At 37.5% G+C, this 26,535-nt stretch overlaps 1 protein-coding gene across 13 annotated transcripts in view; it reads right to left on the minus strand.

The window, feature by feature from the left end:
* Window positions 1-26,535, minus strand: part of LOC306866737 (liprin-beta-2-like) — a 54,790-nt gene that overhangs the window by 9,373 nt on the left and 18,882 nt on the right. For 2 of the 13 annotated variants that reach the window (XM_079412051.1, XM_079412052.1), the window contains exons 4-15: window positions 18,296-18,382; window positions 16,658-16,771; window positions 12,575-12,712; window positions 8,264-8,467; window positions 7,402-7,494; window positions 4,970-5,081; window positions 2,833-2,894; window positions 2,633-2,708; window positions 2,428-2,540; window positions 1,505-1,572; window positions 1,214-1,288; window positions 345-405 (exon numbers count right to left, since the gene is read on the minus strand). In XM_079412051.1, the coding sequence (XP_079268177.1) occupies window positions 345-405; window positions 1,214-1,288; window positions 1,505-1,572; window positions 2,428-2,540; window positions 2,633-2,708; window positions 2,833-2,894; window positions 4,970-5,081; window positions 7,402-7,494; window positions 8,264-8,467; window positions 12,575-12,712; window positions 16,658-16,771; window positions 18,296-18,382 (1,203 nt within the window). Of the gene's footprint in view, window positions 1-86; window positions 123-344; window positions 406-1,213; window positions 1,289-1,504; window positions 1,573-2,427; window positions 2,541-2,632; window positions 2,709-2,832; window positions 2,895-4,372; window positions 4,406-4,969; window positions 5,082-7,401; window positions 7,495-8,263; window positions 8,468-12,574; window positions 12,713-16,657; window positions 16,772-16,879; window positions 17,048-18,295; window positions 18,383-22,935; window positions 23,077-26,535 lie in introns of those variants that run through there. The other 11 variants (XM_079412044.1, XM_079412050.1, XM_079412049.1 and 8 more) reach the window with 11 other exon arrangements.

Below are 26,535 nucleotides of genomic sequence, written 5' to 3' on the forward strand. Positions count from 1 at the left end.
AATGCATGTGCATACAGCAAAGGCTATTGTTGTGCTTCTGGTGTTGTGTTTGCTTTAGCTTATTGGTTTATGTTAGCTAATAGTACCTCTAATACAGCCTCTACTGGTTGGCCCACTACATGCTAAAGAAAAAACAATAATCAAAACACAAACATACACTCAGTTAGATGAGTCACATTGTTAGTTAAAACACAAAATCACAAACCGTTAATCAAGCAATAAAGAGATCTGCGTTGAGTTGAGACATTCAGACTTAAAAGCATTTTGTTAATAATATGAGTTAGTTGGGCACAAGAAGCAGAAGAGTCATGTTTATTTATGCAAAATGATTCAGGTTTTTGTACCATCTGCAAGCTTCCACTCTGGAGTTCTTCCAAGCTGGTGGACAGCATCCGTGTCATTGACCTGAAAATAAAACCATGCACAATTATATTAAACGAGCTTTGCTTACATTATTGTAGAATAAGAGCATCTTGTTGGTTCAGGTTATTAACAAAAGTAAGCTGGAAGCATATTCACATGGTAAAAAACAAAAGATGACTGAAATTAGAAGATCAAAAACATTCATATTATATGTAGTCAACCCAATAAAAAAACTAAATATATATATTTGCTATGATGAAAACTAATGATGAAAACTGGTTTGCTATTTGATTTCAAATGCAAATTAAGCGACAAAATTAGAATGAATTTATTCACTTTCAATCTTCAAGAACAATAACATCTTTGCTGTAAAATTTTAATATATTTTTTGCCTAAAAATAAATAAATAAATGCAAGACTGCATTATTAAATTAAAAGAGAAAATATGAAAAAAACAACAATTTACAGTTTTTACAAAGCTTTTGCACCATTAACATACATATTTTTCTATTGTATTTTGTTAACCATTTAGTTTTCTTTTTTCTCTTCCACCGTGTCCAAAAAAATTGCAACATGATTTTCTAGTTGCACAAATACTGCAAAAATTATAATTTCTGCTAAATGTATCTGGTAATTTATTGGTTTGAAAAAAAATATATATATATATATAAATGTCCTAATTTAACATGCACCCAAGGAATATTGAAAACATCGAAATATCACAGGAAATACTCTAGCTACAACTAGACTGATTAGTAACAGCGTGTGTGGTGTCACAAAACTTCACAAGAACTTGGCCACTGCTAACAAGCACCTTTTAAACAAGCACAAACACACACACTCCACTTGCCATTGTCTGCTGTAAAAGCCCAAGTCGCCAATGGATACCATCGAGGTCTCCATGGAGGGCTGTATACTGTGACAGCTGGGCCAGAGAAGGATAGAATTGGATGGAGTGCAAGGAAGAGAGATAGATTTGACAAAATCACATTAGCTTGGGTGAACGACTGGGACAGCGAGTTTGCAGCAAAATGGTCCTTCTCCCATAGAGGCCTCCTGATCCCTATTGCCTTTAAGAACAGTGGCCCACTGAGACTCTGCTATCATCAGTGTACTGTTAGTAATACAAACTCTCGCTCACCTGGAGTCCAGTTCCCTCTGTAAACATGGAGGAGAGACCAGGAGTGGCGACGGGCCTCGGGATGACATCTGTGGAGAGTAAAATAAATGGAACTTAACATAAAACTGGACCGGAGATGAATGGAAATATGGAGACAAACAGGCCATAATATACGCCTTTGTGTTTTAGCATTTTAGGTTTTCTCCTGAATTCCACTTATAATTTTTCATAATGTTTTCCACATTGTATCTGCAATTTCAAATTAAACTGTTTATTCAAATACTGCACACCACTCTGTTTTGTGTCAATAGGATTGTTGTTTTTGAAAGAAATTCAAATTCAGTTCTTTTATTCAGAAAGTATGCATTAAATTGATAAAAAGTGACAGTAAAAAAGGTTACAGCAGATTTCAAATAAATTGTTATTTTAAACTTTACATTCATCAAAGATGCTTGGAAAAATGTATTCTAGTTTCCACAAAAAATATCAAGCAGCACAGCTTTTTATTGAACTTTTCAAGTAAGAAATGTTTCTTGAGCAGCAAATCAGTATATTAGAATGATTTCTGTGACACTGAAGACTGGAGTAAATTCAGCTTTGCCATCACAGGATTCCAAAAGATAACAGTTATTTTTAATTGGAATATTATTTCACAATTTTCTGTATTTTTGTATTTTTAACCCTAACCTTCTAAATAAAAAAAGTGCATAAAACTTCTAAATTATTACTGGCTAATTTCTTCATGTGTAAAACTACCCACTTAGTGGATATGTAAACATGAGCAGTCATATGTGCTTATGGTTGTGACATTGTGATGATTTCTGAATGACCAGTTTTTCCATTAATGGTCTGGTCATACTAGAAAGGGAATGTAAGCGGGACTCAAACAAGCAAGATCACGCGGTTTTTCTGTGATATGACCTATTTAAAACCTTGAACGGTACCTGTAGCTCTGATCTGACAATGTCAGAGTATGCTTTATGCGTCAAGGCTCTTATATTTCGATTGCCACTAAGATCCTCTTCACTGCTGCCAGACAGCAACGTATCGTTGGCCACTAAAGAGAGAGAATCACATTCAGTGTCAAATTCATCTAGTAACAGTGACTAAAACATTAAAGCAGTAAAATTAAGTTTTCATGAAAGGTACCTTGACAAAGGGCCAAGCCGTCCTTCAATTTTCTGTACTGGCCCAACAGAAGATTGAGTTCCTCTATGTGTCGATCCTTCAGAAACAATGTAGAGCTGATGTTTAGTCCATAAACAAACCCCTCTACCTGTTACACGCATGCTGCTTCCTGCAGATATTAGACCTGTTAACAAATGCAGAACGCACAGATGCTTACTAACCTTTTGATTATTGGCAGCTATTAGTGTCTCCATTCCAGTTTTCAACCTCTGCAGCTCATGATCTGGAACAGAAAGAGCAAACAAAACTTAATATGCACCATTACATCATTATGGCAGTGTTGGGGAACCTACTTTAAATTATAAGTAGCATTAGAGTTGCAATTCAAGCAAGATTTTTTCCCCCAACTATAATCATGCTAAATAAAATGTTGTTACTTTTAATTAGTCACTCCCCAACACTGCATTGTGGTGACACACTCGATTTACAAAACACAAACAGATGATGTTGAGGTAAACCAGCCATCCAGAAAAGCTCAGAAAGATATGGTGGTCTTTCTGAAGGTTTGCCAGGAGAAATACAGTAGTTGACAGGTGAAACATGCTTGTGTACATGCTTGTCCAGGTTGACACATGCTTTTTGCCAAGCAGTGAATTACTCAGTAGTCTCATAGTAGAATGTCATGCTCAGAAAAATTGTCTGTGTAACTGACATTATAGTCAAAAACCTCTGGTTAGAGCTGGCTGAACACCTAAGCTAAATGAAGTGAACCAGCTACCATGTTTGAAAATCCAGCTTGACCTCCTTAGAACTAGTATTTCTAGCAGGGAAACCTTCCTTCACACTCTATTTTAATTTTTATTATTATTAAAAAAACATGAACATATTCATATTAGTAAATTAATATAACATTTTAGTAATTACAATTTTCATTACAATGTATTTACAATACAATGGGTTAATTTAATATTTTGGAATTATGTAAAATATTCAACAGAATACATAGGAATAAATTACAAATAAAATCAAAGTCAACTATAACTTATAATGGCACCAGTGTACTTTTTTAATACATTATTTTTTATACTTTCTACATTTTTATTAATAATATTTTCTAATTCTATAATATATTTAACGTGTTTAATTTATATTTTCATATTTAATTTGACCATATTATGAAGCCAAGGTAATTTATGTATTTTCATATATTTTACTGCATAATTAAAAAAGAAATAATAATAAAAGTATGTACTATATTTAACATCACATTTAACAAGGATTACACATATAATCAAAATCTTTTCACACACTGTGATGGCTCTGAATAACACTTCACAGGCAATAAAACACACCCACTATTGGGCTGTTAATAATGCACAAATTATGAGATTAACTGCTACAATGTGCTACAATGAAGTTCGACAACATACAAAACATAGTAGCTGTGAGTAGTTGATTCATCCCTTCTTTTTCTTTCTTTGAATTGGCCCTGGTCCTGTATTAATGAGTTTTAGCTCACAGACCCATGGGAAAGCAATGAGTGGCTGCGGGGTGTGACAAGCATGAATCAGCCACTTAACACCCCCTCCACACACACACACACACACACACACACACAGGTAGCCATTGAGGGGATTGGTGCGACAGGCTTGACAGCATGCTAGTGTACATTAGTCAGATTGACAGAGAGATGCTGAGGGGCAGCTGAATCAAGCTGGGGGACAGCATGGGAGGATCTGAGACTTTGCAATGTGCGCTTACATTTGTCTCTCAGCTTTCTCTTATACACTTCCTCTACAACAGGGAGCGGCGAACAGCAGAGGCCATAGTGATTACCAAAAAGATCCATATGTTAGTAATTTCAACACTCACATGAACAGCTTCCAACACACATCGTCACTCCCATGCAGCTAGTTTTTGGTACTTTCCACAAACAGAGTACACATTGGTGTCAGATTATTACACTTTTAAAAGCAGCAGAGGCATAAATCTGTGAAACCTGATAGACATGTTAGATAAATTATCATTTAATGTAAAATTAATCTAGCATGTTAGATCAACCATTCTTGTTACCCATGTTGTAATAAGAAATAAATATTAAACAAAATGTTATGCAACCCTGTTACTCATTTCCGCATACACACACACACACACACACACACACACACATAAAAACTGATTTAGTATTATATACATTTTGTCTATTTAATTTTTATATTTATGCTAGAATAACAGGGTTCCAGGTCCTATTTTGTACCTTATTAGTGAAAAGTGTAATTTTTTATTAATGTAATGCTAAATTATTCTGCACTAAGGCCTCACTTCAGCAACCGTTAGGATTAATCTTCTTAGAGGTACCTCTCTCTGTGATGTCATTGTTGATGGTTCCTCGGGACAGAAGCTGATTCTGTAGACACTCGATTTCAGCATCCTTTGTAGCAAGCAGCTGCTGGAGTTTGGCAATCTCAGTCTAAAAAAAAAAACACGTTAGCAGATTAGCATGTTTAATATCACGGTAAAATATCTTCAGCTTTAACCATATTTTATTAACATTTTCATACAAGAAAGACGACAACGAGGTCCACATTTTACACAACATCATGGTGAATCTTCAAAATGGACTATCATATCAGTGCTTTTTGGGAGAACAGGGGAATCTGACATTGTCAACACAAAAGTGACAGGCACGATGGGGTTAAAAACAGGTTAAATCACCTTTTTGGGGGGTGACAAATGATAATTCCACACTTAAAAACACTGTATTGTCACAAAACAGGAAACAATAAAATTGAACTACCACAAACAAGTAAGCTTTTTCTGTTTAATATGTAGCATATTGCTAACATTCATATACTGTATCACCACCATCATGCTCAGACATGATTTTCCAGAAAACCAATTCAAGTAGCTATGCTGGTACTATAGCAGGCTATGAGGTTGAAAAAAGGCACAACATTATTTATTTTGAGCTGATGAATTAAACAACAACTCTTTCCACATTGTAGCTTTCTAGCAATATCAATTTGATAGCTTTCTGGATCTCGCTTTACATCAGCTTGAAGAGATTATGTCAGCCGTACCCATCAGAACATCGAGACTGGCTCAAAATTCTTTGGCAGCAGATTCCTTACATCAGTGTCCTGACCTTGTAAATGCTCAAATGTTAGCACATAGCAACACACACGACCTTCCTGTAATTTCGGTGGCACCAATTGCACTACAAATAAGCATTCCCCCATCTGGCATTGTTTAGTCAAACAGAGAAAAGTTTGCATGGGTAGCAACAGGCAAACATGAATAAACTAGGAAAAATGTATTTGTGGTATTTCATTACAGGCTATAGAAGAACAAAAAGACAATGTAATGTACTGTATGTACAGATATAGATTGTGAATCTGTTTATATCCCCATATAGAACTGCTCAACCCTACAAACCTAACAATCTGCCAGAGGATGAAGTCATGCATACCCAATCTAACACACAAATATTCACACATACACACACATGCTTATTTCTTCAATGGGCACAAGGCAAACAGAGATAAATTATCTATAGCAGCCTATCCACATGTCTGGTTTAACTACACTACTCACTTCAACACATAATGTGGTTTAAAAGATAGCCACTGAACCAAGTGGAGCTCTATTATTGGCTCAAACTTCTGAACAGGTCAGCATTAAAAACTGGGGATCTTTAAGCTGTAAGATTATTGCACAATATTTAGTAGCTTGTCAACAACTGACCAAGTGCCTGTTACATAAAACGGGTCGCTAATCTTGCTCTTGGAGGGCCACCTTCTTGCAAAGTTTAGCTCCAATACACCTACCTGAAAGTTTTGAGTCATCCTGAAAACCTTGATTAGATGGTTCAGGTTTGTTTGATTGGGGTTGTAGCTAAACTCTGCAAGATAGTGGCCTGGATTAGATGCCCTTGACATAAAACAAGGGTTCAAGAGGCACAAAGACTGGGAGCTCAGAGAGGCATAACAACCAAAGGAGTGGACATTTCAAGAAACTATGACAAAGCTTGGAAAACGTAGACCTCCAAGTCTTGAGCAGAGGTGGAAGTATTATGAAAGCAACCCTGTCTTAAATGGCACTCTTGATGCAAACTTGCGGTCATGTGGTCTTTCATTTTTTCCACGAGACCTAAGGGTGTCCCAATTTATGATTCAAAAGCATATTCTGCATGTGTCATCAACAGATCTTGAAGGACGTGGTCAGTTATCAGCAACATTATGTCATGTGGACTCAAGAACCGCAAGGATTGAGGGTGCCATTTTGGGACAGGGCCATCATCGCCCTCTCCTTTGTGTCATACTCCTCAGGGAGGATGACAAGGGATAAGAAGGGGGAGCGGGGTTAAGCACCTGAGCTGTCTGACAGCGCTCCTCCCAATGCTGTCGTTCTACCTGAGTGTGCTCGACCGTGAGCTTCAGTGTAGAAAGCTTGGTCATGAGCGACTGGTAACAGACATGGAGGGAATAGGTGATAGAAAGCTGGAGGAAAAGAGAATGCAAGAGGGACGTTCATTATGCTGAGAGCTTAAGAGTTTGTGAGAGTGCAATGAACAATTGAATAAAAACTCCAATTAGTATGTCTAGAAGAGTTACGGGATAAAAGCGAGAAGTTGCATTTGAGTTTGCATGTGGGGTTAAGCCAATACGGATAAAGAGACTGTTAGTAAATGCTGATGCGGCAGTTAAAGTTCATAATGAACAAAACAGAACCACAAGAGCAACAATTACTAGACTGAAGGCTAATAGTATTCCAGATTAAATATACATTACCTTAGTGGCTTTGAGCTTCCTCTCATATTGCGATTTCTCCCCCTCCAGTTCTCCAACTTTGCTCTTAAGAAGGTGAAGCTCTTGCAGCAATGCCTGATGAATAAACAGAAACAAAGAAGAACAATTACAAACCACCTTGCGGTGGCAAATATCCAACCATTCTGGCAACAGCTCCTGGAAAAACTATGCTTCTTTCTAAGGTACAGAGTCCCTAAATTGATTTTGCAGAAAAAATAAAACCCTGAGAATTTCTTGTGCATGTGGAAAAATGTTTTTGTGTGCACTCGAAAGTTCCAGGAGCTTTTTCCCCCCTGCAAATTCCACTTCAGGGGCTCCATACTAAGGGCTTTCATATCAATACAAAGGATTCCAGGAGAAAGGGTTTGGACTGACCCATGAAACCCACACACCGTGCAGTTAAAATACAAGAAAGCTCTGGAGATTCTTGGAAAACCTTATTAGTTTCTTAAACTATGAAAGATACGTTGAGTCCTCAAAAACTGCCAGAATTGATCAAGGAGAAAGAATCTAATAGGGTCACCACTAAGCCCACAGCCCTTCTGGAAGCTCTCTGGATCAACTCAGCAACCGTTAGCGTTAGTGAACTTCCATCATGCAGGTTTACACCCAAACTAAATCATGACATTCTGTCATCAGAAGACACTGCAAACACCAATAACCATGAGATTCCCACAGTGGAGCCCGCAGACACATTGGATTCACTGTAGGAAAAGGCAGTTAGTAGTAATTCCTGTTGGAGTGTCCAAAAGTGAGATGGGGGAATGGTTATGTTTTAGGGTAAAGCAAGGAGGTAAAAACAGGGTCTTGAAGTAAGTCCACCACGTAATGAGGATCTGCCTACATTCTCTCCTCCACTTCTACAGCGGCAGCTGTATTCCTCAGCATCCGAGGCACCAAGGCCCACATCGGGGCTCTGGTCGAGAGCCTCGCGTGCGCCACTGTCCCCCAGGCTCTCCAGGGCCCGCTGCTCCTGAATGCGATTGCTGATTTCCTCCTGGAATTTACACATCTGCTCCTGTAGTTCACTAATTAGATTAACCACACGCTGAGAGAGCAAAAACAAGAAAACCAGAAAAAAAGGGAAATGTTGATCAGATTTGGAAACACAGTTACACATAGACATAGATGGTCTTATGATTAATCTGAGTTCTCTGAATAGGCATATTTATTTTTTTGGCTTTGTGCACATTTGGGGATAGTTTACCCAAAAATGACAATTCTGTCATTAATTACTCATGTCGTTCCAAACCCGTAAGACCTTTGTTCATCTTTGGAACACAAATTAGAATATTTTTGATGAAATCCGAGAACTTTCTGACCCTGCATAGAAAGCAAGGGTACTACCACATTCAAGGCCCAGAAAAGTAGTAAGAACATCTTTAAAATAGTCCGTGTGACATCAGTGGTTCAACCTTAATGTAATGAAGCTATGAGAATACTTTATGCGCAAAGAAAACAAAAATAACTTTATTCAACTATTTCTTTTCTTCTGTATCAGTCTTCGACGCGCGTTCATGACACTACCACTTGGCTCTAAATTAATGTTACATGGACTATTTTAACGATGTCCTTTTTACCTTTCTGGGCCTTGAATGTTTCAGTTGCATCGCTGTCTATGCAGGGTCAGAGAGCTCTCAGATTTCATCAAGAATATCTTAATTTGTGTTCCAAAGATGAATGAATGCCTTATGGGTTTGGAACGACATTAAGGGTGAGTAATTAATGACAGAATTTGAACTAACCCTTTAAGTGTTTAACTCTGGACTTTTAGAAAATAAATTCTCTTAAAACACTATTCAGTCTCTCATTTTTTAATTTGTCCACTACCGATGTCCAACAGTGTACTGTATATACACATACCTTCCCTGTTGTAAGCATTGTGTACACTTTATGTGTTATGCTTGAAATAATGTTCTTCTGTATAAATGGTAAAGGTGGTGAAAGGACCTTAATTGTGACCTACTCTTTGCCAATAAAAAACAAAAACAAAACAAATAACTGACCTACTTTTCAATTTAAAGAAAGGTCTATATGAGGACATGCTTTTCTGGGAACCAAGATACAGTATTTCAGAAGATAAATTGCAGGTGCTTGGGATTCAAATAAATGTTCAGATGAGTAATAAATAATAATGTAATACTTCATCTGGCACATATGACAGTACTATGTACTGATTACAAGATCTGACTTTAGCAACAAGTATGTTAAATGTTCAGTTTGTTTTTCACTTGTGAACAAGTGAATGATAAGACAGGCTAATCTTGGCTATTCTGACAGAAATGCAAAGGCTGTCAGCCAGAGGAAGTTTCATATGATATCCCCTGCTGATACTAAAGCTGATGATAAGGTACACGTTCCGAGCTTATATTTAGCTCTATGTGAAAGGTTTGTGAGTGGGGGAGATGTGTGTGGTGAAAGTGTTTTGCGCCTGTGGTATGTTCAAAGTAAATTTCTACCATTCCGTCCCGTTGAATGGAGCCTTGCAGCTGCCCTTGCAGCCCTTGAGGCCAGTGTTTGTTGATGAAACAAATGCAGGAAGAGCTCAGTTACCACACAACCATCAGTGTGCGGTGACGCTATGCATTTATGAGAAAGATGCAAGAATGATTTACAGGATTGAGTCATTACTCAGTAAACCCAGAAATTTCAACATTAATCAGTCACAGAATATGCACAGACTTTTGTGACAAGCAAGATTTGTACAATTTTTACCAATTTGAATAGACAGATTTACACATTCAAATTTCAAAATATATAAATATGAAATGTGCATACCCTGTAAACCGAAAATACAACACACAGCCATTAGCAGCTTTTCCTTCGCTTTTCACTTCATTTCTAAAGGTGAAAGACACCCATTGCAGATAAGTGTTAAAAAGTGTGTGCAGCTGAACACTCGTCAAAACAAGCACTGAGCACTTCTGGCGTATGTCATTTTACGTTCATCAAACTGCCTGTCACTGTCTCCCATTTAGGTCCACCGCATGCTTTTGTGTCTCTACTGATTAGCATCTTTCCTTATCAGCGCATTGCCTTTTTGGCACTGGGAGCATTTGTGGGATGTAGGGTTTGAATGTGTATGTGTAATTGCCTGGGTGTGTGTACATATCTGTAAATCATGTTTCTGTAAGCACACTGTCAGTGTGGAAAGGCTGAGTCTGTGTGATAGCCCGGCTCAAACGAATGACAAAGACATAACAACGAGACGTCTACTGGCTCAGAGTCAAACTCCTTCCTGTTTGGAGTCCTTGGTATACCTTAGTAAAATCAAACACCAGGAGAATGTTTACATACTTGCATAGAAATTGAAAAGAGAGTGTATTCTAATGACCAATGGCTTTTTCCAATATAGACTGCAGTCACAAATATTTTAAGCTGAGTGAGTACGTTCACTATGAAAATTTCCATGACTTTAAATTTCTATTAATTTCCATGGCTCTACAAGGCTCTGATATTTCCAGGTTTTCCAATGGCTCTTGGAAACCTGTCCACTTGCTGTTTTGGAAAATGCTTTGAAAAAGGAACCATTCCATTTTTAGACAGAAAACCAGTGATGTAGTATGTTCAAGAAAAATAAAGCTCAGAACTCATGCTCAGAACAGATGCTCCTTTAAAGTTTAAAGGAGTCTCTAGTGAAAGTGAAAGTGACGTGACATGTGGCCAAGTATGGTAACCCATACTCGGAATTTGTGCTCTGCATTTAACCCATCCAAAGTGCACACACACAGCAGTAAACACACACATACCGTGAACATACACCCAGAGCAGTGGGCAGCCATTTATGCTGCGGCGCCCGGGGAGCAGTTGGGGGTTCGGTGCCTTGCTCAAGGGCACCTCAGTCATGGTATTGAGGGTGGAGAGAGCGCTGGACATTCACTCTCCCCACCTACAATCCCTGCCGGACCTGAGACTCGAACCCACATTTCACCTTATGGTTACAAGCCTGACTCTCTATCCATTAGGCCACGACTGCCCCAACAAGTCTGTTGGTTAGTCTGTTGGCTCTGCACAGTGCGTTACACTGTGAGTCCGATAAGTAATTAGGTGTTAAGAGGCGATAAATCTACAGGATCTGCATTTACACACACCACAACATAAACATGCCACCACAACTTCCCTGTTCCCTAGTTATGTTTCCATTGCGCCATATGGAAACATCAGATTAAATGTCAGCTCAAAACCTTTTGAGCATGTTTACTGAACTTGTATTTTAACATGATGCTCTTGGCAACCATAATGTTGTGTCCAAAATCAGTTTCTCTTCTATAGAAGCATATACTTTTTTTAAATTAATATACCTCTAAATGTATTTAACAACTACTGCTGTGTGTGTGGTTTCACCTGAATTACGACACACTCAATTAAAAAGACCTAAATAACCTCATCAGTCAACTAAAATCATTCCTAGTCAAAAAAATCTAAACCAGAATTACAAAGTATTCATCAGTATTATTTTATGAGGAAACAGGAAAACATAACAGTTGTCGGACAATTTCTGATAGTAGGGGTGTCAAAATTACTGGTATATCGGTACCAAAACGATAATAAATATAAAAGATATATTACAGATATATTAAATATATACTGTACTACTTAATATGTCTATAGTTTATATAGTACAAAGTGTTATTGTTAATAAAATAAAATTTGAAATAAAAAATTGTACTTTAAATAAATCTGAAAATAATTATTAATAAATTGAAAATGAAATAAAAAATAAAACTGTTTTCACAAATGTAAATAAAGCTGAAATGAAATAAAATAATCATTAAATGAAAAACGTCAACTTAAAAAAACAAACAAAGAACTAAAATGACTAAAATGCAAAAATAAATCAAGCCAAAAAAAAAAACTAATAATAACTAAATCATATAACATTACTCAAAGTTCAAACTAAAATGATAAGGAAAAATGTATAAATAAAGGCTAATTTATCCTTTAATATTTATTAAAATTGCTATGGAAAATCATGAAAACTATGTATTGGTATCGAGTACTAATATTGTGACATCCCTACAAGACAGACTACACAAATAGAGGAAGTAAACAGCCGTAGGACTAAATCATTATCATTTAGGGAATTACAATAATATTATATTTATCAAATACCATCTCATAACAGACCAACCCACTGCCCAAACTGATACAGTACCTCAGCTTTATGACGTTTCTGCTGTTCATCTATGTGGTTGTGTTCCTCCTCCATGCCGACTAGCTTGAGTTTCAGATAGGAAACTTCATCCACGAGTTCCAGTTTCTGCGTCTCCAGTGAGGTTCGGCTGAGGAGCTCCTAAAGCACACGCACACACGTTAGCGAACACATGGTGACACAAACACACCCACACTTGTACTGTATACAGTAACAATCACACGGCACACAGACTCCTCGCTGCTCCACTGGCCAAGTTCTCTCACAGTAATGCTTAGGCCAAAGCTAAGCGCCGCTAAATATACTCAAGCAAAGAACGCTATTTTTACTTCCTCTGACTCTCTGGTGCCTGTATGTGAGAAAGTCAGGAGGGCCAAAAGAGGGAAACTTCGTTTCTCAGCATTCCTGATACTATGGGCTAAATTCAGCAAGACTCTGAGAACCTTTGCTAACAAGTGTTTCAATAGGGCATACAATGTTTTGTGCACATTAATAACCTACAATGATGCAATGATGGTATCAGGTGGTAAAACTATGGTATTTTGATATTTGTTATTGTGCTGAAAGATTACAATATTCCCAAACCATACAAAACTACAGAGTTTTTTACAATATAGTTTAATGTAAAAAATGGTCCACCTCATGCACATTTGTTTATTAAAATGTTTGACTAATTCATTCAAATTTCTGTACAACCAGCACCAAAAAAGGTCAGCAGATTTCTTCTGGTCCTAGTTATGCCTCATACTTTGTCTAGAATCACCCTCAAACACACTGACTGAGGATTTCAAATAACTGCACTTCCTCTTTCACCTTATGACTTCCTCTTTGTAGTTTCTGAAGCAGAACACAAAAGTCCAAGTGCCATGTTGTTCTAATGACAAGAAAGCTCAGATTGTGTGCTCATGTCTCTAAATCTATTTTCTCATATTTAGTTGAATCTAATAGAAGCATCCACCTTTTTCTTCAACATTAGCTGCTATAGGAAAATAACGAGAAGAATATCAACATGCAGTAAATGGTAAAACTGTTTGCTTTACAAACCAGTGTGTTAATAAATAAGATAATACATTAAAATAATATGGCAAGACAACAATTTTCAATATCAAGCTTGAAAAGAAGCTGTTTTGTACAGCTAAAAATAGCTGGATTTACAAATGAATTTACATAGAATTTACAAATGGCTGCACCCGCCACCCACTCTTACAGGAAGAAAAAGGTGAATATAATGCAATTGAGAAATAGTGCTGTTGGATGAAAACCAATGAATACAACAAGTTTCCTGGTAGACAAATGATCTCTTGCTTCTGTGAAATACAGTGAACATGAGTCACAAACAGCCACCAATGTCACAGTCTAGATCATCATATACAGCAGTGGTTTTCGACTGTTTAAACTCCAAGGCCCTCATTGGCCAAAATAAATACTTAAAAGTCTCCATGACGTTTACAGTTGTATGTGATTTACTGGATATGGATTAAGGAATTTTTACAAATATTTTTAAATTGGCATTTCTAACTAATAAAATATTATACAGCTTTGAACATCTATAAAAATGTAGATGTAACAAAACCCATGTAACAAATAAGACAACCAGGTCTAGTGCAGTTTATTAAAAATATATAAATACATAAATACATTTTATTTAAATAAAACTTTTAAAACGAGGCCTACGGTGGCCGAGAGAGCTCAACGTGCTGCAACTTCAGAAAACACATGCAAATAGAAAAAGCACCAGCAAATCAAGAAAACATCTTCATCAGTTTGACAGCAGGTGCTACAAATGCTCACAACACAACCGAATAAAGAAACGCACAGCAAATGCTCACTACACAACCAAATAAAGAATTTTATTTGCAGTACGTTTCTTTGTTTGGTTGTGTTGTGAGTATTTGTAGTGCGTGTTTTGTCAAACTGATGAAGTTGCTTTCTTAATTAGCAGGTGTTTTTTTCTATTTGCAGTGCGTTTCTTTATTTGGTTGTGTTGTGAGCATTTGCAGCGCATGTGTTGTCAAATTGATGAAGATGTTTTCTTCATTTGCAGGTGTTTTTTTCTATTTGCAGCGCGTTGAGCTCTCTCAGCCACCTTTTTTCAAGATTTTCAAGACAGTGGAAACCCCGGATCTTCAAACATTATTGTAAATGATGTTAAGTCATCTTGAGGGTCCTTTTAGAATATACTTGAGGCCCCAGACCCCTGTTTGAGAACTACTGGAATAGATTAAGGGTCACAAACTTTGTCAGTTGAACGCGTATTACCCTCTATAACTATAAATCTTTATTTAAAATATACTTCAAATTAATGAGAACTTTTCAGAATAAAATAAATTTTACAATGTTGCATTTTCCCTTTTGAAACACTGCGAAATGCTTTTTTCTTACAAAATAATATTTACTCAATTACTCAATTACATTTTAATCAGCACAACTGTTAAAAAACTAATAAAATTTTTAATAAAACAAACATGAGGGCATAAATTGAATTAAGCATTGACATTTCTATCAAAATCTCTTGAATCTCCTGCAATTCCATCAGAAAACCTCTAGGGGTTCACAAACTTCCACTTGGGGGAAGCCCTGCCTTAAAATATCCATAATCATAATAAATAAACTATAAAACAGCTATTTGCAGTGTTGGTAACCAATACTGCACGCTTCAAGATCAAATTGAACAAAGAAGCCAACAAAGAACTATGGTATTTAAGAAAACTTCAATGTCTAAGCTGTGAGTTACTTGCCCCATCAAGCAAAAAGAACATGAGGGCTCTCTCTATCTCTCAATCTCAGCATTCCATCTTGATATGATTGTTGGCACAGCAGTCCTGTTATGGAATCCTGAACATGATCCCAGGCAAAGTGGCCAATTCTCACTAATATAACCTTAAATTGGTATGAAACTGAAGTGGTATGTCAAAATTATATGATCAGATTATATAATTTCTAAATTAATTTTATTATTCTTTATGTATCTAAATAACATTTTACACTTTTTTCTATCATTGTGTTATAATGTATATTATTTATAATTAGTGCTGTCAAATTATTAATCGCGATTAATCACATCCAAAATAAAAGTTTTTGTTTGCATAGTGTGTGTGTGTACTGTACTGTGTATATTTATGTATATATAAATACACACACATGCATATGCATTTCAGAAAAATATGTTTATATATTAAATATATTTATAATATAAATTATGAATATAGACATGTAAATATTTTCAAAATATATACTCTATGCATGTGTATTTATATATACATAATAAATATACACAAAACACACACACACACACACACACACACACACATTATGCAAACAAAAGCGTTTATTTTGTATGCGATTAATCGTTTCACAGCAGTACTACTAATAATTTTTAATTATTTCATGAATTAAAAAATAATTTACCAGCAGAATTCAAAGGAAAAAAAGTGACGTGCAAAACATTAATCATTTAGCCTTTTGTACACAATGGCTCAAATCCTTTCTGAGTAAGTGTGTATTTTTTTTTAAGCAACCCTTAAAATCCTCCTCACAAATAAGCATTTATTTCTGTGGCTTCACTTGGCAATGCTAAAGGAACATAGCTGTTTCAAAAACAGTACTTTAGATAACTGTTTCACTACGCAAATCAAAGAAACTGCTGCCAGCAAACAGCTACTAACACGGTGGCTAAAAGAGTTTCATTACAAATCCACCAGCTTAAGCCAGTTAATCACACAGTAAACACACAAAAACATGCACATTCCTCATACTTTATGATAATAACATCCACACAAATAAACAACTACCTTTGCAGAGACATACATGGATATGAAGGTTTTAAGGTATAATTATGCCAGTAGTAGTAACCCACATACATAAATCAAACAGACTGAAAATATGTACCAAGTATGAACATTTAATCTGAGTCAAGTCTACAAATTACATCTGAAACTGATGGAAAACACAGTTTTAGAAAGGGTTCACAATTCCTCAACCAAAACCATCATGTAGAAGATTGAATTATGTTAAATGTCTCTTCTTTATATCTCCTTGATATCTGCTTAAAACTTGACGTAAATGACAGCAAGTATGTGATCTTACCTGCTGGAGCATTTCCTCAGTAGAAATGAGTTTGTGATGATGTTCTCCCAGGGAACTTTCCAGATCTCTGATCTTTTCTCCTTGAGCTTCAACCTGGTCAGTGAGAACACTCACCTAAAACCAACAGAGAGCAGACAACGTTGACTCAGACTAACCTGAAACCTGGCCAGTGTTTCTCTGTCCTCTCCTCCTACAGATACACTAATGACGATTGCCACATACATGCAACTCCAAAGTCTAAACAGCAGAGGAATGTTGTCCTTCAAATGTGTACATTTGGGTTAAAAACGGCCATTTCTTAGCCCTGACACACTTCCATGCTAACATGTGAGCCTGCTTCAGTTTCAGTTGCTTAAATGTGTCCTTTTGTTCAGCACCAACTGAAGGACTGGCAACCAGCAGGACAGGTAAAAGGAGAAGAACAACACCTTGAGGGCATTAGGAGCCAATCTTGTTCATCAGTGTTTTAGAATTTAAGACAATCCACCAATCAGAGAGAAGGAGGGGCGGGACTATGGAGAAGAGCAACTTTTTTGACACTTGTTGTAGAGTTAGACAACCTAACTTCTTAAAGGTGAAGTGTATAACTTTATTTTATGCTATAATACTTTCTTTCACCCCTGTTTAATGTGCAGAGACAACTACAAGCAAGCCTTTTATACTCTGTGGTGATTACAAAACATTTCTAGGTTTGTTTGAGTGGCAAATACTAATAATTAATCTTCAATGTTCTTACTACAGTAATAAATGTTTAAATTGTGCTGAGGAGAGGTTTGCTAGTATTTTCCTAATGGCTTGTTCACATCAAAAGCGAAGTGAATATTCACATTGCGTTACTCGCTCTAGATTACTCGAGGGATGTTTTTTGCATGACTCGTGTGAATAAAAATATAATAATGCTCTCCTCCATTTTCTGATACAACCGGATGTGTCAAACTGGATGTGTCAATAAGCTCTTTGCTAATTGGCTTGCGTGACAACTTGGCATCTTGCATAGAGTTGAGGAATTGAATTTCTTTATGTATAAATGTATTAGGTTGTGGGTTCATCTTGAGAACACAAGTAAAAAAAAAAAAAAAGTTTGTCTGTAGTACACTTCACCATAACTACACTACAAAAGGAAACAAAGAATCATTTAAAACCCCGTAAAGCTTGAGATTATTTGGGTAATTCGCACAAAATATCGTATATGGATATAATAAAAAATTTTTGCTTTTGGTTTTATTTCTCATTAATATATATATAAAACAACATTAAGCAGGAGCCGCACGCAAAGTTACAAAAAATACCTTGCACACCATCACGCGAAATGCGTACCTTTACACTCGTGCAAATGCAACTGTGGTGTCCACCATCATGGCTTTGTAAAATGTCGAGTAACACCAACCCCCTAACCTGTCCACAAATTGTCCCATAGCTATGTGATTTACGACCATCCCATTGTGCATTAGACAGGCAGTTGTGTCACCCTGGGCTGCTGTGCGGCAGTGTCACATGTCTCTCTGTTCACAGAGACATCACAGTCCCCAGGTTTGACCCTGTGAGGTTTTACAAGCATGTTGGCTAGTTGTCTTCTCATTGTGTTGACACTATTATGCTGAGTTGAAATACCTTGGAGGCCTGAGTGAAATATCTCACCTGGAGAACCAGAGACTCTTTGTCCCCTTCTAATCTCGCCAGCCGCTCTTGATAGGTCTCATTGTTGCTTGAGCACTGGAGGTTAACCTGTGGAGACACACACGTGTACATGTGTTTTTACACAGAGAAGTCTTCTGGATTGTAAGTGAGCTTCAATCTGCAATTTGATCACTTGAAGTGACTGTTTTTCCTCACAAGGACCCAAAGATCCCCTTTAGCGTAAGATGTTTCAGGTTATAATCACGTTATTTTATGAGGACATTCCATAGGCGTAATGTTTTTTATACTGTACAAACTGTATTTTCTATCCTCTTCCCCTACCCCTTCCCCTAAATATACCCCTCCCACAAAACTGTCTGCTATTTTAGATTTTAAAAAGACAATTCCTTATGATTTTTAAGCCGTTTTCCTCATGGGACCAAAAAAATGTCCACACAAGGTAAAATATTACTGGTATTACTACGCTTGTGGGAATTTGGTCTCCATAATGTAGGGAGTACCAGGTACACACACACACACATGCACACACACACACAGAAACTGAAAGTCAACAGAGAGGTGTGCAAGATGAGAAGCTAACTTGTTTGTCCACTTTTTTTAAGAACAAATGGCTCGCTGCCAAAGACAAAATAAACTGTAACAAAGAGAAATATGCATAAGCCAAATACGTTAGTGTTTTTTAAATGTGTTAAATGACATGCTGGCGCCAAAAATTAACTGACAGCTTTGACATCCCTTCAATAGAAACAGTAAAGGAGCTCATTACAAATTAATGAGGTCATTTGCATAAGGTTTGAGGGTCACAATAACAATGGAAAAAGAAACAACAGCATGCTGTGCCCCAGGGTTGAGACAGACAGAGAGACAGAGAGAGAGACAGACAGACAGACAGACAGACAGACAGATAAATTCTTTAAATGATCATAATTGACAGGCAGTCTGACCAATCATAAAACAGAGTCTGCTATTAATTCCGACAAACAAATCAGACAGGAGAGCATATTAACTTGGGTGGACAGGACATAAATTTGAAAAATTATGTGTATTAACATATTTCCATGGTTGAAATAAAATACCTTCTGATGTTCATTCATGTTTATTTCGTGCTTTAAGTAAATATGAAAAGATAATCGGTTCTTGTGCCGCTCGAACTGAATTGCTACAGCGAATAGCCACAAAACGGTATTTATTGTTTGAATTTCTTTAAAAAGATGAAAATATTTGAAAGTTGAGACTTTGTTTCATTCCAGAAGTAACCTGCTCTGTCTTGCCTGTCGGTGCATTGTCAGTTTCCTCTTTGCTCCGCGATGTGTTTGTCACTACGTGAGAATGGGAGGTGTGGCGTGAGAGCAGCATGGCTTGTCAGACATAGCAACAGTAACTAAGGGGGCAGGTCTTTGTGAAAGGTCAATTTTTCAGCAAATATTGTGTACACAATTCAAATGAATGTATGGACAGACAGATAGAACATTTACCAATTTAGCATAACAAATTATCATAAGCTGAAAAAAGATTAATGATCAAATAAATCTTAAGTCCAGTCTTCAGGCAATATCAGCAGAAAATACATCAGTAAATACAGCATGTCGCAGCGTGCGAGATAAGACACTGTCACTTATCAGCGCTAAGCTAGCAGAGCCACACGGATAATCTCTGTTTTTTAAAAGCTTTTGCTGTGTCCAGAGCTGTCAATTCTCACAATAAAGCTGTCTACTCAGGGTTTACAGGGCCGGCTGCTGGAGGAGGTACAGCGTTAAGCCTGTCTAAAGGCACTGCTCAGTCCTCACACATGAAGCTTTCTTTGCATAGTAATTGCAGTCCACAGCAGGTTTAAACTCAATTTGAGGTTATTTATTTCTAGGGAAACAGGTAATGAGAAGAAAGTTTGATATCAGAAGAAAATGTGAGGAACTCAAAATAACTTAAGTAACAGCAGTGATTTAACCAATATGAAACTGTCATTGTTCAAGTGAGTAAATATGAGCATATTGTGACAAACAGCGCACTGAACTGTATATCACTTCACAGATGTTATTACAGATTTGACTTGCCTTCATGCCAACAAATCTTTCTAATTCTTTAACAGCTAAACTGTACTTAACAGTTTTAATGAGGGACAGATCTATAATCCCATAAAGCATTGTGTGGCGGTAGGAGCCAACGACAGACACAGTGGGTGTGGCGTCAAGCCTCGGAGAGGTTTTTATTAAACAATAAAAAGGGAAAATAAAGTGTCCAAGGGGAAAAGTGTCCAAATAAACAGGGAACCTGGTGTCCTCGCTGTGCCGCGGGGCTAGTGAAGGAGGGTAGTGTTCATCAGGGAAGGGTCCAGGGAAGGGGCGGAGTCCGGTGGCCGCACGCGCTCCCCTCTCGGGGCCGGGAGCGAGTGGCGGCGGCGTCTCGTGCGCGGCTCCTTCCATCTCCTTGGTTCCCGGCGCTTCTGGGGGACTCGACGGCCCGGCATCCTGGCCCGTCAGCCGCCTAACGGGTGCGGCAGTCCTGCTCGACGCACCCTTCCTGGACCCACGAGGACACCAGCGTGCATGCACGGGGAAGAGACCGGTCTCCCGAGGAGAGGCGCGCTCGGCGTTTAAACGGCGGCGGTGATGAGGCTCTATTCACGTCAGCTGCGCCTCATCACACGCCGCCAGCCCTGCGTGTTCAGCGCCCCTCCTCTCTCACACACCCACTCCCGTCGGGAGCCTGGTGAAGGGCGGCGAATACGGGACGGGGTGGTGATGATGGACAGGGGGGAGGCAGCCGACTCGTCACAATTGCTAATGATATGATCGTATTAAAAACGACTGATAAATGTAAAACTTTATTTAAAGATGTTGATCTTATATATATATATATATATATATAAGTACTAGTGCCTCATGGTAGTGGGCATGGTGCTAAACAGTTCTTTTGAGGTCATGGACAATATACTGATTGGTGATTCTCTGCGGAATTATGGGTGATGTAGTTTTTCACCAAGAATTCTGCTGTTGAACATGATTATTTAAAAAATAAATAATGTGGACTGATGGTTTCAACAAATGCATATACCTCGCAGCTTACAGTAGTTCTGTCTTTAATGGTTTATGAGTTATCATTATGCCTTTCAGTGGCGCTAGTGGTTCATAAACTATGCTTCAGCTTTAACCTGGAAAACATGTAAACATCAACTGGAACAAATTTACCGTACAATGAACTAAAAAACCCAAACCCACAGAAAGCAACTTTGTCTCCTCGTTTCAAAAGTCCACCACATGTCCTGATCTACAGCTAATTTAACTTTTAGTGCAGAGTTCAAACAGTGAGATTCATGATGCTCTCTAGAGCACCAATTCAATTTATTACCTCACCAGAGAGATGTTTATAAGCAAGACAACCCACAGGCTCTGGAATTTCCCCCTTTTGCTGCCTGCTCGCAGAAGTGTAAAGGCCTGAAACGACTTCAGAAGAAACTACAGTGATCATTATTACCCCACTGTCCAAGAATGTATGACAATATTGAGAGTTTTACAGTGCTACCCCTCCCTGGAATACAGTAATGCGTTCCATTCCTCTTCCAACCCAGCATTTTATACCATTACACCTTGTGAAGTATAATTACTGTAATTTCTTTCTTACTTTGGAATGTAATGGCTGGTTGAGTTTTACATTGTTTGCCTTCCTGCAACATTACACATTCTGCCCCATCTCCGGCTTACCACAATCCCACAATGCCTTGTAAACCACATCAACCATGGCAAGCAAGCTTTTTAACGCCACTTGCACTTTAAGAACAGGTGTGCACATTGATGTTCATACCCCCACCTTTAAATTGAATTTTACTGCCTGATTTACTACTCCAAGTATCAAGTGTTAGTCAGTGAAAGCGTTTTTGTTTGTGTTCAAGAGCATGAGCTCAGAATCATTGAAGCTGGACAGGATAAAAAGCGCTTTTGTACTATTGCAAATCACAAGCTCCAGGCACACATCAACACCAGCACAATACTGCTTGTCGTTCAACAACAACCAGTTCCAAACAAATCCAACCACTCCATATCGGTATCACAGAGGACTCGCGTTTCATGCAACTGTCGCCATCTAGGGTTATTATACTTAACTAAAACTCAACTTAAACTGAAAAAAAAAACTTGAACCCTTAGTTTAACTTGATGTATTAAAATAACCAAAATGAAAACTGAAATAATAAATTACTAAAAAATTATATAAACATTAAAAAGCTAATAAAAACACAACAAAATTACAAAAACATTTAGACATAATTAAAATGAAAAATAAACAATAAAAACTAATTCATAATATTAAAAGAAACTATAATGTTGAAAATCAGGTCTTCATAATTAATATTGTAAAGTGGTGTAGAATCATCTTGTTGCTAGGCCGATTGTTTTGTATATTTTAGTGGACTATTTTTTCTTAGTGGAAACTTTATGATAACACACAGCTAAAGATCGTAAAATAATTTAAACAAATCAATATTCCATAATAAATTTTGCAATAATGACTGGTTGACTGTGCATGGTCCCTTTCTTATTATATACTACTCAAATGAAAAAAAAAAAAAAAAAAACAATGATAAAAGCTGAATGGAAATATCCATAAAGTGCATGACTTACAGTAGAAAAGCAGACATTTCAACTTACCTTTTTAAGCCAAGTAAAATGCTTATAAAAGTCAATTTCCTCCTCCATGCTGAAGGCCCATCTCGAGCCGTTATAATAAAGGAGCGACTGCAGCGGCTGGCTGAGATCTGAGCTCTGGGTTTCAGTAAGTCTGTCTGCCTGTTTTACAGAGACGCCTCCTTCTCCTCCTCCTTATATTGGCTGCTGGAGACAGGAGCTCTTAACATGCTGAAGCAACTGCACAAACCTCATTTCTAAAGCCAGACGTCTGTCCGAGACCCCCTGCATCTGCTGTCCAGCCAGACACTTAGAAGTTCAATTTGTGTGTGTGTGTGTGTGTGTGTTTGTCAGACGCAAAACATCAATCCACAACTTCCACTCCCTGATGTTACTTGCTACAAAACACCATTCAGCTCCCTCTTTCACATGCGAAATGCTCTATATTTGTAATTTTCCCCTCCCTTTCTTTTTCCTTTCTCTGTGTGAGACAGCGGCTCTAATTAAGTTCCAGTGCAAGTCTGAACCGAAACAAGCCAGTGTCTGTCTAAACACAGCTAGAGACAGAGAGGGGGACATTTACAGTCACACTGCTTTCCAGCACTCCCCCATCTGTTTTTACTCAAGACTGCAACCCATTAGACCAAAGACCCTGTTTCCTGTGGAAGACATCCATCCATTTCTAAGTGTCTTTTTACCTTTACAAGTAAACCTGCTGTCCAGTTGTCTCCTTCATGGACAAACACAGCTGAGAGAAAGACTGTGAAGGGACTGACAAGCACAAACTGGCCTGGTTAATACTAGATAACAACTTAATAACCTTGTGATCTTGCCAGGCCTGTAGGTTAACATGCCACTGTGTAAGCTGCTGTAAACTTACTTAAAGAGACTGTTTACTCAAAATGAATATTCTGTCACTGTTTAAGGCATGGTCACATAAGCGAAATTTCACAAATAACTGTCCACAATGTAGCTAGCATTATGTAATGTAATATGAAGCATCACTCATATAAGTCACTTTCAAACTAAGCATCTTTCTGTCTACGCAGAAAATGTGTATGTCCAACATGAGAGAAATCTGTGTGAGGAACTTTATTTCATTATATGTAACTCCCAACTGCATGAATTCCCACTAAAATTACTGGATTTCACCAGCAAAATTTTGCAGAGCAATGGTAAATGTAACCGTACATACAGTATACAGAACATACATGCATATATGTCATTTTACTGTAAAATAAAATGTTTTTGGAAGTAAACAAGATGAATAGCCATACAATGTAGTGAAAACTGTAAAAGGACATTTCCAGAAGTCCCTGTATAACACATCACATATGATTATGTAATTTTTGTAATCAGAAATGTACATTAGGATGTGTTGAGTTACATTTTATGATATTTAGTAAATGTTTACTGCATTAAATGTCATTTATGAAATATACAGTTAATGATATGTATGCACCAAAATGTCTCCTGTATTACCTAAAACATTGCTGCCATATTTTTATGTTGAATTTCTGACAACCACAATTGCCTTTTTCTTTTCTTTTTTATTGTAAATTTAACAGGATTCCTTTACTGATGATAAAACTGGTCTATTTGGTCTATTAGGTCATTGTTTCGGCCTAGTGAGCTGTAAATGAGTCAAGAACTAGTCTAAATCATGGACAATTCCTTCAGACAGGTTTTGTGAAATGATTCACATCATTACAAAGATCTACAAATCAGACACTGTTAGGAAGAGCTAGTGTGGAATTTTCAGTGATAGTAAAGAGATGAATTTCAGTCTGTTTGTCACAAAGCTATCATATGGCTTCAGAATACCTAAAATAGAGTGCATGAGTCATACAGACCACTTTTATGGTATGATGTTTTTGTCATTTTTGGAGCCCCATTGAAAACAGCATCAACAGTATTCTTCAAAAAATTGACTTTTGTGTTTCACGGAAAACAATCCTACAAATGTTTTAACAAACACAAATGGTTAACTATCCACATGCTTTCCCTTAAATAAGTGCAAAAAATAATACAAAATGCAAAAACATTCAGTACGGGCCTTGTGATTGTTACCAGGCCTGAGTTTCAGCCAGTACACCACACCATCCCCATTACAACCACTTCTATAGTATTCCCTCACTTTTCCTAGCATTTCCTGTTTGCGTCATAGGGAGGTTTTGTGTACTACGCAGAGAAGTGGGGATACGGTCATCATGGGGACTGTTGTCAAAACTGTTAAATGCCTACAGATGAAGTCAACAAATGACACTTAGCTAAATGAACTTTTTCCATTCTAAGACTTTAAAAACACATATTCTTCTGAGCGAGGCTGGCTGCGATTATGTCAGCTATCAAGCATTATTAAAGGTTCCACCCTGAGATCAAGCACAGACGATTGTGTCTTATTAGAGTAGCACGCAACTTATCCAGAGCTTTGAGAGTTCAGCTGCACCTGGCAGAATCTCTGATCCTGACAGCTGCGGAGCTGGAGACACACCAGACACACGTGCACACGCATACACAAACAAGAGTAGACATATTTAAATACTATCAAACAGACACGCTTTACCTACAGACAGGTCTTGGGTCTCAGGTCATGAGATGAACAACCTCTCTTATCTTATTTCTGCAGCTGCCGCAAACATTCCTCATGTGCATGTAAACATGTGTCAGATATGGCGTGGAAGAACAAAGCGTAATGAGGCCCTTTAATGTGAACGGCTCACTATCGGGACTTGATCGCATTTCCTGCGATGTTTTTACCGGCTGTAATTAGGAAGCATGAGTGTTTTTGATCCCACTCAGAGACACAGCTTATAGGACTGTTGTGTTGTAGAAGGACCCTGCAGATTTTTAGGAGGCCCATTTAAGATATTATCACTTTAGCAAAATTTCTGAGAAATTTCACAGACAAAAAAGGTCCATTGTGGAATAGTTTACACAAAAAGGAAAATTCAAAAAATGATTCATTCATCCTTCACTTGTTATAAACCTGTATGAGTTTCTCTCAGCTGTTGAACACAAAAGAGGATATTTTGGAACATGTTGGTAAACCAAACAGTTGACGGTATATATTATTTTTCCATTCAATGGAAGTCAGTGGATACCAGCAACTGTTTGCTTACCAACATTCTTCAAAATATCTTCTTTTGTGAAACTCACTCAGGTTTGGAGCAACTTGAGGGTGAATAAATGATGACAGAATTTAAATTTTTGAGTGAACTATCCCTTTAAAAGAGTAGCAATGTATAAAGCACAGCTCACACACAAGTCACTTTCAAACTTAGCAGCTTTCTGTTGGTAAATTCGCAGTGAGACCAATTTGAAACCATTTCGAAATCTGCATGGGTACATCTTTTACCCTTACAAAAAATTGCCCAATTGCGTAGATTTCTATTAAAATGACTGGATTTTGTCCGCAAAAATTAGCCAAACAGCATCCCGAATAACAAACTATTTTTCATTCTTTGCGTCAAAAGAAGTTTGAAATACCTGAGCAGCGAACAGAGAGACTGATTGCGAACATCCCGACACCACCAAAGCTGTTGTAATCGGTGATTCGACTAAAAAGTAGATGTAAATATGTATATAACAAAATAAACACATAAAAACTGACAGCTGTGAGAA

The sequence above is a fragment of the Barbus barbus genome (assembly GCF_936440315.1).
Source record: "Barbus barbus genome assembly, chromosome: 48".
NCBI classification, from domain to species: Eukaryota; Metazoa; Chordata; class Actinopteri; order Cypriniformes; family Cyprinidae; genus Barbus; species Barbus barbus.